Source organism: Cornus florida, unplaced genomic scaffold (assembly GCF_030987335.1).
Source record: "Cornus florida cultivar Cherokee Brave unplaced genomic scaffold, ASM3098733v1 CherokeeBrave_3.0.0_Hap2_Chr10, whole genome shotgun sequence".
NCBI classification, from domain to species: Eukaryota; Viridiplantae; Streptophyta; class Magnoliopsida; order Cornales; family Cornaceae; genus Cornus; species Cornus florida.
The window spans coordinates 88327968-88342032 of record NW_026775580.1 but is presented as its reverse complement, the minus strand read 5'-3'; the positions used below and the strand labels follow the sequence as shown (position 1 = coordinate 88342032).

The window sequence follows — 14065 nt, the reverse complement described above, 5'->3', positions numbered from 1 at the left end:
GCTTAAATAAGCTGACGTGTCCTTACCAGGTCAGGTTCGATGAAATTTCGGGACTTTTTGTTCGGTTCCCATGTCATTATTCTTTCATATTTTGTCCTGTTTCGGACTACCAATTGCTGCGACTAGTGTGTGTTTGCTGTGACTAGTGTGTGTTTCGCAAGTTTTAGGTTTATCTAAAGCGACCTAGCATGTTTAAATTTTACCTATAATTACAGTTGATCGCCGATTGAATTTTTTTTCTTTTTTTTTAACAATGACAATGAAATTTAAAGTTTAATACATAAATTAATGCGGGAGGTCTAATTCGATCCTCAATAAAATATTAAATTTCATCTAATCACATATCAAATTCGTATGCATAGCGCTAGCGCGTATCCCACCCACCCACGCAATCATCTTATCACTTTGTTGGGTCAAATTCTTTAGGCGCTCCGTGCTTCTCTCTGCCAACAACACTCGTTCAACCACAACACCACCCACCATCGCCTAATCCTTCTCTCTTTCCACTCACCACCGCAACCACCACCAACCATTAAAACAGGCTTTGCATCAGTTATCAACCCAAACCCCAACTCGGCTGAGGAGAGTCGAAGTAAAACGGCGGCGTCGAAGGCTTGGTTCACGAAATTGGCCAGGACTGAAATTGAAAGATTTTATTTTTATTTTATTTTTTATTTTTTGTGGAGATTGCTAATGGTTTTGTGTTGGGAAACAGACCCAACAATTTATTGGTTTTAGTCTTCGTTCTCGTTCTATTAATTTCTGTTCAATTTGGGGGTGATGTGGCTATAGTTGTGTGGGAGCGCCTATATAAACGTGTGGAAGAGAGGAAAGAGGCATAATTTGGGGTGGTTGTGGATGGTGGTGGTGGTGGTGGTGATGAGTAGTGATGGCAAGAGGTGGAGTAATCCGACAACGTAAGTGTTGTGGTGGTGCAATCCGACGGCGTTCTCTGGGTTTTCTTCTCTTCGGCTCCGGCGGATCATGTTGGGATCTTCACCTCGTCAGCAAACTGCCTTTCCACCTTTCCCGCCACCACACCGCCGTATACTTGTCCCTGAGGCCGTGTGAGAGATTGACCAGAACATCACCTCACGCTGCAATCTTTCGCGGAGATCCGGTCATCATCAACGTCGACGATAACAGTCGTCCGTACATCAACCTTCTAATCTCCTCCTTAGCCTCCGTCGTCCCCAAAATCGCATCCCACCTTCATATTATAGATCACATATCTTCACATCTCCCTCAATTTGATATTTATATTTATAATTGATCCCTCAATTTGATATTTATATTTATAATTGATAGATTATAGAGGGATGAATATTTGATTGGTGAGACAAAATAAGAGAAAGAAGAGAGTAAAGGGGCGATGTTCTCGGCATCGGCGGCGGGGGGTTTGGCTAGGGTAAATATGTAATATTATTTATTAAATTGGTCTATTTTTGTATATTTAGTCATTTGATGTAAGTTGTACAATGGAGTCATGATACTTTAGAAATCTTTAATCTATAGAGTCGTCACGTGTGTGGGTCACTTAAATTACCTGTGGGTCCACTTGAGAGTTATTGTATCACATTGCATCATTTGTGCGGTACGCGTTGGTTGTCAGACCGTCATATGACCCTCGTTTCAAACATTTTAGATCTACTTGGTTTTTATCCATCTCTTTTCCGATTGAACCATGTTCTCTCTCTTTCCCCCGTTCTTGTTATCGCCGTCACTCTCTACCCTAATTGAATGTCACCCTCGTTTCAAACATTTTAGATCTACCTTGGTTTTTTTTCATCTTTTTTTCGATTGAATCATGTTCTCTCCCTCCATTCTTTTTATAGCCGTCACTCTCTACCCTAATTGAATAAGGTATGTTTTTTTTTTTTTTTTTTTCTAATTCTTATATTAAGAATTTTAAAATTATAATATCTCAATATGGGTTTTAATCTCGCTAGTCCTAAATTTTTCCTCTCATTCGTATTATTTTCAGAACTGTGAAATTATTCATTTTAATTTTTGGATTTATTATTATTGTTTTTTCTTAGATTTCTTTTGGGTTTATTATGGAATTATTTATTTACCCTAATTAAACTAAGTAATATATATATTTTTTTCTGATCCTTATCTTGGATTTTATAACTATAATATTTCAATATGAATTTTAAAACTATAATTACTAAATACTTCTTTTCAAGCTCTCACTGCACCTAAATTTTTCTTTCTGATTTTTTATATTTAATTCGTGTAGAATTTTTAATTTTAATTTGTATTATCTTAACAATTGAATAATCTATTATTTTTTCTTACCAGATTTTTTTGGTTTTATTATGAGATTATTTATTTATCCTAATTGAATCTAAGTATGTTTTCTTGTGATCCTTTTAGGATTTTAGAACTATAATATCTTAATATTTCTTTTCATGCTCTTGCTGAATATAAATTTTCACTCATCCATTTCATTTTCGTAACTGTGAAATTGTTCATTTTAATTTTTTTGATTTTTTATATTCAATTCTGTGTAGAATTTTTATTTTAATTTGTATTATCTTATTATCTTGAATCAATTAGAGTTGAGAAAGGTGGAGATAGAAAGATAGAGAAGTAGATCAATTTAGATCTGAAATGTTTTCAAAACGAGGGTGATCAGTTTAGATCCGAAATCTTTTACAGTCTCCAATATCTTTAGTTTTAATAGGACTAAAGACTTTGTTGTACACTGTAAAAGTAAAAAAATATTTTAAAAATATTAAAAATTTAAATACATCAACCAACTGACCTAGATGTGCAGCGGCACACTTAACTAGGAGATTGACATCTTATCTGCGTTTCCAGCTATGAAAGAAGTTTTTTGGTATAACCAAAACCGGTTACCCAAAAAAAATAATAAAGAAGTACATTAAATTACCTATTGAAGTTGAAGAATCTTTTCCAGTATCCCTATGATCCACTATTTCTATAAAAAAAACGTTGCTCTTTCTTTGTCTATTTTCTCTCTCTACTCCAACGGAGCGTTGCTCTTTCTTTGTCTATTTTCCCTCTCTCTCCCCTCTAGTCCTCTTAAACACTGGGGTGTGTGTTAAGGTGTGTGTTAATCTGTACCAGTGTAACTTAGTTGTCTCTCTTGGCTTTGTTTTTTTCGTTAATTTTTTTTTCGTTTGGTATATAAGGTCTAAAGTTGATAGATGTAGGTTTAATTTTGCATTTATATAGAGGATTTATATACAATATATGTATCTTTTTTTTTGTTCTTGTTATTCTCCATGGAATGGTGGAGATTTGGAGAAGGGAATAAAGAGACTGACGACTGATTTTATGCTTGTGTGGTGAAGAAGCGAAATCATCAGCAACGTTCTACTACAATGTCATTGAGAAGGTACTATTTTTTACTTTAATGTTATGTTTAAAAGTTTTTTTTTTTTCGGAAAATATTATGTTTAAAAGTTCCTCATGGGATGCCTTGAAAGAATCAGAGAAATTTAATAAAAAAATTGTTCTAATTTTTTTTTTTTTTTTTCAATTCAATTTGGTGCAGTAGCTGGGCCAATGACCCACTCAGAAGCCCAGGAGAGAGAATGAGTGGGAAGCCCAACCTCATTACTCGGTACATGGAAGACCAACCCATCACAACTCCCCAACCAGTCCGAAGCCCAAGTGAGAAGCCCAATCTCACAACTCAAGTACCGTCTACATTCCACCGCTCTTCAACCTCTGTGACAACTGCAGTCGGAAAGCAGTGGAATTTCAGATTTCAGAGATGGGGATTTTTTCATTTCTCCGGGGTCGTCTTCCCTTCTTTAGAGAAGCTGTAGCGACTGCTATTTGGAATCAATGTCATGATAAAGCAACTCCTCCCTCAGGCAAAAGAGGGAAATGGTGGTGCTGGCTCATACGAGGTTTGTTCCTGATCAACCCATACTTCTCACACACACACACACACACACACACACACACACACACACATACACGACCATATATAAGGTGATTGGTGTTATTTACATTTTACAGGGCTTAGGAGTGGTCAATACTTGTTGGTTTTACATTATAAGACAACTCAATGGAGCTACTACTGGTATGTTCGTAGATGCACTTCTTGTGTTTGTGTTTTTGTTTCAATGAAGACTATTCTCTTGAGCTCTCTAATAATATGTAGCATCAAATACTTTCTCAATTTTACCTCTAGATCTTCCAAAGTTTTGCAAAAGCTAGGCCCAACACAACACTGCCTTAAAAAATCTCCAGTACCAAATCGTGACTGTATAGAACAATCTTGAAAGGGTCCTGATTCTCTAACCTCAACACTGTGCACCTCAATAGCTTGTTAGATCTATTCTCTTGCTTTGATGTTTACATTAAACTATTTTTCCAAGCTCGTTATATAGGTCAATGGAGTGTTGATTAACTTGGCTTCCTACTCTGATTTTTTTAGTACTGAAATGTAGAATTAATTTCCTTTGAAGAATAAAGATGTTGGTCCTTATTTTTGTTATCCCTTGGGAAGCTGTTAGATTGTTTGACTGTTTAAGGTTCTAATAAGTCGAGAGTCTGAGTAATTAATAAGACTTAGAGGGAGGATGAATAGGCCATTTGAATAAGTACATTTTAAAGTTAGTTTAAGTAGTTATGTTGATTTGAATTTGAATTTTAAGTTTTGGAGTGGTCAAAACTTGTTGGTTTTACATTGTGACATGTTTCAATGGACATACTACTGGTATGTCACTTGCTGTGTTTGTTTGTTGGTTTCAATGAAGACTATTCTCTTGAGCACTAATAACATGTAGCATCAAATATTTTCTCAGTTTTACCTCTACATCTTCCAAAGTTTCGCAAAAGCTAGGCCCAACATAACACTGCCTTCAAGAATCTCTAGTACCAAATTTTGACTATAAACAACAATCTTGAAAGGGTCCTGATTCTCCAACCTCAACACTGTGCACCCCAATAGGTTGCTAGATCTTATTCTCTTGCTTTGATGGTTACCATGATACTATTTTTCCAAGCTCATTATATATGTCAATGGGGTGTTAATACTGAAATGTAGAATTTATTTCCTTTGAAGAATAAAGATGTTGATCGTTATTTTTGTTACCCCTTGGCTGTTAGATTGTTGGACTGCTACCCAAGGTTCTAATAAGTCCAGAGTCGTAATGAATCTGAGTAATGAATAAGACTTATAGGGAGGATGAAAAGGGCCATGTGGATATTAATTTTAAAGTTATTTTAAGGAGTTATGTTGATCTTGATTTGAATTTTGATTTTTATCCATTAATTTTTGGACACTACGAAATGACTTTTTTTTTTTCGTTTCAGGTATTGATATGGGTGATTTTAATCACTTTGGCTTGTTCCCATTCAATCCCATCAAGGTATCTATTTTACCCTTCTATTTAATGGCTTGGCATGAAAATTGTGAGATGTCACTCTCAATGTGAACTGATCAAGTTTGAGTGCATGTTAGATTATAAATATACATTATCCATCTTCTCAACCATTCAGGAAATTTGAAATATAATAAGAAAACATTAAACTGATTATAAGTTTGAATGCATTTTAGATTATAAATATACATTATCCATCCTCTCAACCATTCAGGAAATTTGAAATATAATAAGAAAACATAATGTTCAAAATGTTTTCTAAGTCCTTTTTTCTAGTCTCTACTGTGCAGATAACCATGCATGAGATAAGCTCAAATTATTTGAGCGGTTGCCCTTTAATGCCATGGTATCAGAGATGTCACTCTCCATGTGTGGTTAAGTTTGAAGGCATGTTAGATTATAACTATACATTATCCATCCTCTCAAACAATCAAGGAAATATGAAAAATAATGAGAAAATATAATGTTCAAAATGTTTGAACATAAGTAAATCATAACGGCTGGACTTCTTCTCCAGCCAGTTTTTTAGATAACCATGCATGCGATAAGTTCAGATTATTTAAGCATTTATTCAAATGTTCTACTTGAATTACAGGATGCTAGATCTCTCTTTTATACTTTGGGCGAACAGAGGAGGCTCATAGAATGGGGTAAGTATAAAGATGATAAAATCTATACCCCTCCAAGGCAATATAGAACGAACTACCCAGTTTTTATGACTATTGATGAATACATGGAGTGGCTAAGTACTGCCACGAGTGACAATGAGAAGGATCGGATCTATGGCTATGTTAAATCACATAGAATTTATGTTGTTGAAAGATCTAAACCAGAGAAATTGCTTAAGAGCCCAGTCAAGGATTCTAGCTGGAAAGCTCCTCCATTAGGGTGTGTTAAAATTAATGTTGATGGAGCATTCAGAAAAGTGCAAGTCCAGGGTAAAGATGATGAAGGAAAAGGAGCTTGGGGTGCAGTGTATAGAGATCATGAGGGAAATGTTTTATTGGTACTTTGTGACGCAATAGATAATGCAACCACGGCATACCAATGTGAGGTCCGAGCCTTTTTGGAAGGTCTTAAAGGTGCACATAAATTTGGTTACAAGTCTATTTTTATAGAAAGTGATTGTCAGAATCTCATTGCTGTGCTGGACAAGGAAATCGATGATAAAAGCGAATTTGCAGAGATCTACAGGTATTAAACTTTGTATTATACTTTATTTTTCTGTTTGAACTTATAATTTTTTTTTGTTAGTTGTGACCAAGACAGTGTACCTTATTTTTCTCTTCGAAATGGTAGTGAGATTAAAACAGAGTACGAGGGCTTCGATTTCAAGGACAAATGGCACATCTTCAGGGAAGCTAACACATTAGCCCATCGCGTTGCTCAAGGCAGGATTAATGGCGTAATACTTAATCAGGATGTCATTAAGTACCTTGCAAAACAAGATGTGTCCTTCCGTTTTGCTCCTGTTATTGCCAAGCCCAATTAGTGGAGATTCCAATTCTTCCTGTATTTCAGTAGTGAAGTTAATTGATCTTAGGCACTTATCCTTTTGTTTGATTTCGACACTCAAGAAAGAGATCCCTATTGTTGCCAGTTTTACATTAAGGGGAACAATGTTTGGGCTTTCTTTGCTATTTGTCAATACTTGTTACTATTGGGAAGTTGTAGGATTAATTTTTTTTTTAATTATCATATTATCTTAACATGTTTGGTTTTTCTTTGTTCTCTTCAATAGTTTGGGTTTCCTTGTCTTTTTATTTTTGGTTGCTGACTTGAGTACTTAATTACACCAAAACTTTTCTAAACCCACATAAATAAAGAGAAGAAAAAGAGAGAGAAAGACACATTTTTTAAAAAATTAATCCTGCAACTTCCCAATAGTAACAAGTATTGACAAATAGCAAAGAAAGCCCAAACATTGTTCCCCTTAATGTAAAACTGGCAACAATAGGGATCTCTTTCTTTAGTGTCGAAATCAAATAAAAGGATAAGTGCCTAAGATCAATTAACTTCACTACTGAAATACAGGAAGAACTGGAATCTCCACTAATTGGGCTTGGCAATAACAGGAGCAAAACGGAAGGACACATCTTGTTTTGCAAGGTACTTAATGACACCCTGATTAAGTATTACGCCATTAATCCTGCCTTGAGCAACGCGATGGGCTAATGTGTTAGCTTCCCTGAAGATGTGCCCTTTGTCCTTGAAATCGAAGCCCTCGTACTCTGTTTTAATCTCACTACCATTTCGAAGAGAAAAATAAGGTACACTGTCTTGGTCACAACTAACAAAAAAAAATTCTAAGTTCAAACAGAAAAATAAAGTATAATACAAAGTTTAATACCTGTAGATCTCTGCAAATTCGCTTTTATTATCGATTTCCTTGTCCAGCACAGCAATGAGATTCTGACAATCACTTTCTATAAAAATAGACTTGTAACCAAATTTATGTGCACCTTTGAGACCTTCCAAAAAGGCTCGGACCTCACATTGGTATGCCGTGGTTGCATTATCTATTGCGTCACAAAGTACCAATAAAACATTTCCCTCATGATCTCTATACACTGCACCCCAAGCTCCTTTTCCTTCATCATCTTTACCCTGGACTTGCACTTTTCTGAATGCTCCATCAACATTAATTTTAACACACCCTAATGGAGGAGCTTTCTAGCTAGAATCCTTGACTGGGCTCTTAAGCAGTTTCTCTGGTTTAGATCTTTCAACAACATAAATTCTATGTGATTTAACATAGCCATAGATCCGATCCTTCTCATTGTCACTCGTGGCAGTACTTAGCCACTCCATGTATTCATCAATAGTCGTAAAAACTGGGTAGTTCGTTCTATATTGCCTTGGAGGGATATAGATTTTATCATCTTTATACTTACCCCATTTTATGAGCCTCCTCTGTTCGCCCAAAGTATAAAAGAGAGATCTAGCATCCTGTAATTCAAGTAGAACATTTGAATAAATGCTTAAATAATCTGAACTTATCGCATGCATGGTTATCTAAAAAACTGGCTGGAGAAGAAGTCCAGCCGTTATGATTTATGTTCAAACATTTTGAACATTATATTTTCTCATTATTTTTCATATTTCCTTGATTGTTTGAGAGGATGGATAATGTATAGTTATAATCTAACATGCCTTCAAACTTAACCACACATGGAGAGTGACATCTCTGATACCATGGCATTAAAGGGCAACCGCTCAAATAATTTGAGCTTATCTCATGCATGGTTATCTGCACAGCAGAGACTAGAAAAAAGGACTTAGAAAACATTTTGAACATTATGTTTTCTTATTATATTTCAAATTTCCTGAATGGTTGAGAGGATGGATAATGTATATTTATAATCTAAAATGCATTCAAACTTATAATCAGTTTAATGTTTTCTTATTATATTTCAAATTTCCTGAATGGTTGAGAAGATGGATAATGTATATTTATAATCTAACATGCACTCAAACTTGATCAGTTCACATTGAGAGTGACATCTCACAATTTTCATGCCAAGCCATTAAATAGAAGGGTAAAATAGATACCTTGATGGGATTGAATGGGAACAAGCCAAAGTGATTAAAATCACCCATATCAATACCTGAAACGAAAAAAAAAAAGTCATTTCGTAGTGTCCAAAAATTAATGGATAAAAATCAAAATTCAAATCAAGATCAACATAACTCCTTAAAATAACTTTAAAATTAATATCCACATGGCCTTTTCATCCTCCCTATAAGTCTTATTCATTACTCAGATTCATTACGACTCTGGACTTATTAGAACCTTGGGTAGCAGCCCAACAATCTAACAGCCAAGGGGTAACAAAAATAACGATCAACATCTTTATTCTTCAAAGGAAATAAATTCTACATTTCAGTATTAACACCCCATTGACATATATAATGAGCTTGGAAAAATAGTATCATGGTAACCATCAAAGCAAGAGAATAAGATCTAGCAACCTATTGGGGTGCACAGTGTTGAGGTTGGAGAATCAGGACCCTTTCAAGATTGTTGTTTATAGTCAAAATTTGGTACTAGAGATTCTTGAAGGCAGTGTTATGCTGGGCCTAGCTTTTGCGAAACTTTGGAAGATGTAGAGGTAAAACTGAGAAAATATTTGATGCTTCATGTTTCAATGGACATACTACTGGTATGTCACTTGCTGTGTTTGTTTGTTGGTTTCAATGAAGACTATTCTCTTGAGCACACAGTGTTGAGGTTGGAGAATCAGGACCCTTTCAAGATTGTTGTTTATAGTCAAAATTTGGTACTAGAGATTCTTGAAGGCAGTGTTATGTTGGGCCTAGCTTTTGCGAAACTTTGGAAGATGTAGAGGTAAAACTGAGAAAATATTTGATGCTTCATGTTATTAGTGCTCAAGAGAATAGTCTTCATTGAAACCAACAAACAAACACAGCAAGTGACATACCAGTAGTATGTCCATTGAAACATGTCACAATGTAAAACCAACAAGTTTTGACCACTCCAAAACTTAAAATTCAAATTCAAAGATCCGAGCGAGCTCCGATGGTGATTTGTGATACAGATCACCCTGCTTCTGATTGGAACATTTGTGTCACATTAAGCCCCATCCGAGCGAGCTCCGACGGTGATCTGTGATACAGATCACCCTGCTTCTGATTGGAACATTTGTGTCACAAGACTCAGACCGTTGGAGAAAGCAAGCAATATTTGAAAACTGTGATATGATCATTGGAGAAAGCAAGCAGTATTTGAAAACTGTGATATTTGTTACGTGGCAATCCGTGTATAGAGCAGGCTGGATTTTTTTTTTGTAAATGGGTTAAATAGCATTACTCCAAAATTAAATATTGAAAATTAAGTTAAATGAAAATTGTAAATTATTATTTTTTTAATTTTATATATTCAACATTTAGGTTCTCGTTTGGATGTAAAATATTTTTTAAAAATTATTATTTTATTTTTATTTTTTGGTGTTTGATTGTCCTTAAATATTTAGGAAGAAAAAAATATATTAAAATTTGACTTTTCAACAAACTATTTTATACTCTTGATGAACTAAATCTCAACCTCAAAACACCAAAATATATTAAAAAAAAAAGAAAATATTTTACATAAAAACAAACTGAGCCACATTGTTGTTGTTGTTGTTGTTTTTTTTTTTTTTTTTAAATCTTCATAATTGCGTAAAATCATTAGAGATGTTCAATGAAACTAGGTTGCTCAAAGACCGAACAACATTTGTATTATTACTTATCGAATACAAAGGAGAAGTGGAGAAGAAAGAAGCAAAATTGAAATATAACTAAATTCATAAATCCAATAATAATTTGTGAAAAAAAATATATGAAGAAAATGAATGCAGTTAAAATTCAAAAAGTGGCCAAATCAATCACCACTGCATGTCTAGTTATGGACTTTTAATTGTAGCTACATTTTATGGATTGTAATTTGATGTAACTTAAGTGGGTTCTATGTTTGGATGAGATGGAGGAACGGGACTTTTGTATGTATGTAACTATTTTGGGAATGTAGTATAATATTTGAATTGTGCGTTGGGACAGGATAAGTTTGATTTAAGGCCCAGTGAGGCCATTACATTTATTTTTGTATTTCTACAGGTTGTTGAGGGACATTTTCTGCGGAAGTCATGTCGAAATTTTTATAGATTTTATTATTATTTTAGTATCTTTTCGAGTCGTTACACATCCCTATACTTCCCCATTTCTATGAGCCTCTTCTTTTCGCCCAAAATATACACACCTTCGTTGAAACAAAAAACCAAATACAAGAAGACCATTTCCCTCTAAGGGAGGAGTTGGTTTATTGAAACAATGATTCCAAATGGAGTAACTATAGTTTCTTTAGCGTAAGGAAGTAAGTGAGGATGACCGTTTAGGAATGAAAAATTTCCTATCGTGAAATCTGCAATTTTGACGCAGTTTTGATGTTTTCCTTGCATACACACTGCTTAATTGCAGTTGTGACAATAGTAGTTGGAGTGTTGTGGTGGGTTGGGCTTGGATGTAATGAGTTATGAGGTTGGGCTTTCCAGTCATTTTTTCTCTTGGGCTTTTGAGTAGGTCATTGGCCTAGCCCTTTGTGGAAAAAATCCTGATACAGTATAATATAATGCTACCGCACCAAATTACAGGAATAAATTTGAAATTGGAAAAAAAATTATTAAAATTTTTGAACTAAATTTCTTCTAATTCTAATTCCAAGGCATCCATTAGGAACTATTAAACATAACATTAGAGTAAAAAACACATGCATTTGTATAAACAGTACCTTCTCAATGACATTGTCTTAGAGATCAAAGGCATCCATTTGCATACGTGGCAATCCATGTATAGAGTCGGTTGTACCTAATTTTTTTTTAAAATGAAAATTGTATATTAATTCTTTTAATATTAATTTAAATTTTATGTATTCAACATTGTAAATATATGTTTTGAGAATTGAAAGTGATGTGTGATCATGTTTCTTTCAATAAGGACGTCAAGGAAGTCAAGGAAATGAAATGACTTTTTTTAACGTACTTTAATTTGCATTTTGTAGGTGATGGTTTTGAAGGTCTAGCTATTCGGTCAATGGTTGGCAATTGAAAAAAGCAGTTCAGCATCAAATAGGTCTGTGTTGGGTTGGCTTGTGATGTTTTTTATGCTTCTCTTTATAAGATTTTGTGGAGCTTGGGCACTAACATATGGTTATTTGGGTTATTGGAACTGTTAAATGCCCAATTTCTTTCTTTTGATTGCATCTTTAGAAATGAACATAAACAACCAAATTTGCTGGGAAACTATTATTGATTCGAATTTCAGTTTCGTAAAACATTCTCATAGGGGTTTATCTATTAAAATTGTTTCAAAATGTTTGTTTTTTTGGATAGAAACTGAAGCACCAGTTGAAGTGTCAAATTATCCATTAAAAGTGTTTTAATATGCTTTTTTGTATTCCTTATTATGCCTATATAAGATTTCAATTGTAATAGACAGAAAAATGGTAATCTGAGCTTGATTTAAGTGATATGAATGTTCTACATTTGCACTTCTAGGTAGGGATGGCAATTTGCCCCGCCCCCGCGGATACCCACCCCGTTATGCCCGTCCTGTTTTTGGCGGTTTTGGGGAACCATTTAGCTTATTTGGTAAAAGATGGTTTGATGTATTGAAATTCCGCACGGGTTTGATGCGAGGACGGAGAGGTCGCTCTGGCCTCGTTTAGATTAAGTACCCTTATTTCAATAGTATATATATTGAGATAGCTAGTTTTGCAACAAAATCTGAAAATCTGGAACAAGTAAATTGCCCGACCATTTATAATGTTTTTAATGTTGAATTTTATGTTAAACTATTTATTGTCCATTTTTTTTTTTTTTAATGAATCTTTTCAATAATTATATAATTTTAGTTGATTAAAAAAATTTAAATGGTGGAGAATTTTTGGTCTTAAACGGGGCGGGGCAGGTACCTGTGGGGGAAAAGATGTTAAACCGGGGCGGAGATGGGGTGGAAAGTTTTTCCCTTTTTGCGGTTTTGGGCGGGGACAGGGATGGTGGTGAAACGCTTGCGGGGATGGGGGAGGACGCACCCGCCTCGTTGCCATCTAAAGTAGGTATTTACTAAAAAAAAACGACAAGTATTAATGAATTGAAAATTAAAATTTTGTTAAAAATTTTGATATTTACAAACATGAAAAAAAAAAAAAAGAAAAAAAAAAAAAGAAAGAGGAAAATGTAATCCCGTGAAACCCGTACGACCCATCCAAAACATTTGGGTTTGGATTATGGACATAATCTATTTTTGAGTAGATTTTGGACTACTCTATGTCAACCCGATTTTGAATTGAGGTTGGGTTGGGATTGGGCCGGCAAACTTGCAGCCCCACCCACCCATCAGCATGAATCCTTTCACCATGGTCAAGTGATGGTTGTTGTAAGGATTGGAGGGAGAAACGGCTTGAAATAGAAAAAATCAGAATGAGATAATCAAAAATCACTTTATTTATATGAAATTAAAATAAAGATAACGGTGATGATAGTTTCTGAAATGATTTGTAGCAAATGATGATACTTGAACTGAAGATGTGATGAATATAAAGTGATCATTATCACAATGAATCCATATCCCAAAATTAATTAACGTCTTCATCCACATTATCTTCACTCAATGCACTCAAAAAAAAAGACACGGCTGCCACGTCATCACAAAACTACTTTCCACGTGTTCATTACGCAATTATGCCAGAATGGGTGTCAACCGTTACTTGAGTGCTGGCACACCTAAACGGACTCTCGGAGTGTTACCTGTCTAAGTTTTGTGGATGAAACCCTTTTTAAACTTGTCCTATATAAGTTTTTTTCCCATGGTAGAAATCAGCAAAATGTTTGATTTTCCAGCCTTAGATGCTATTTGATAAAATTAAAAATTAGATACTGCAAATTAATTTTAAGAATTGAATTTCAAGTGTTGAAAATTTTAAATTATAATTAAGAAATGAAAGACTAAAATCAATAGCAGCGGAAAAAATGGTCTAATCCGGCATACTACCTTACTTATTTCATTTTCTTAACGTTCTCGCCAATTTAAGTGTCGACATGAACCCTATGATTGAGTTACAATCACGCATCATCGTTTCAATCAACAAAACAGTCACATTGCATTGGTCGTGCAGACCATGTAGGACCTAAACCCTGAGA

At 34.6% G+C, this 14065-nt stretch overlaps 1 protein-coding gene and 1 long non-coding RNA gene across 2 annotated transcripts; one reads left to right on the top strand and one right to left on the bottom strand.

Moving 5' to 3' along the window:
- Nucleotides 1-366: 366 nt before the first annotated feature.
- On the top strand, nucleotides 367-7093 carry LOC132279848 (uncharacterized). Its single transcript, XM_059781901.1, has 6 exons — nucleotides 367-3367; nucleotides 3527-3887; nucleotides 4000-4063; nucleotides 5302-5357; nucleotides 5965-6563; nucleotides 6669-7093. Exons 2-6 carry the CDS (start codon nucleotides 3828-3830, stop codon nucleotides 6859-6861), a joined length of 972 nt encoding a protein of 323 aa, XP_059637884.1. The 5' UTR covers nucleotides 367-3367; nucleotides 3527-3827; the 3' UTR covers nucleotides 6862-7093.
- Nucleotides 7094-7205: 112 nt separating this feature from the next.
- Nucleotides 7206-9432, bottom strand: LOC132279850 (uncharacterized). Its single transcript, XR_009471409.1, has 3 exons — nucleotides 8922-9432; nucleotides 7720-8318; nucleotides 7206-7614 (listed from the first exon to the last, which is right to left on the bottom strand). It is a non-coding gene; the product is annotated as an uncharacterized LOC132279850 (long non-coding RNA).
- Nucleotides 9433-14065: the final 4633 nt, after the last annotated feature.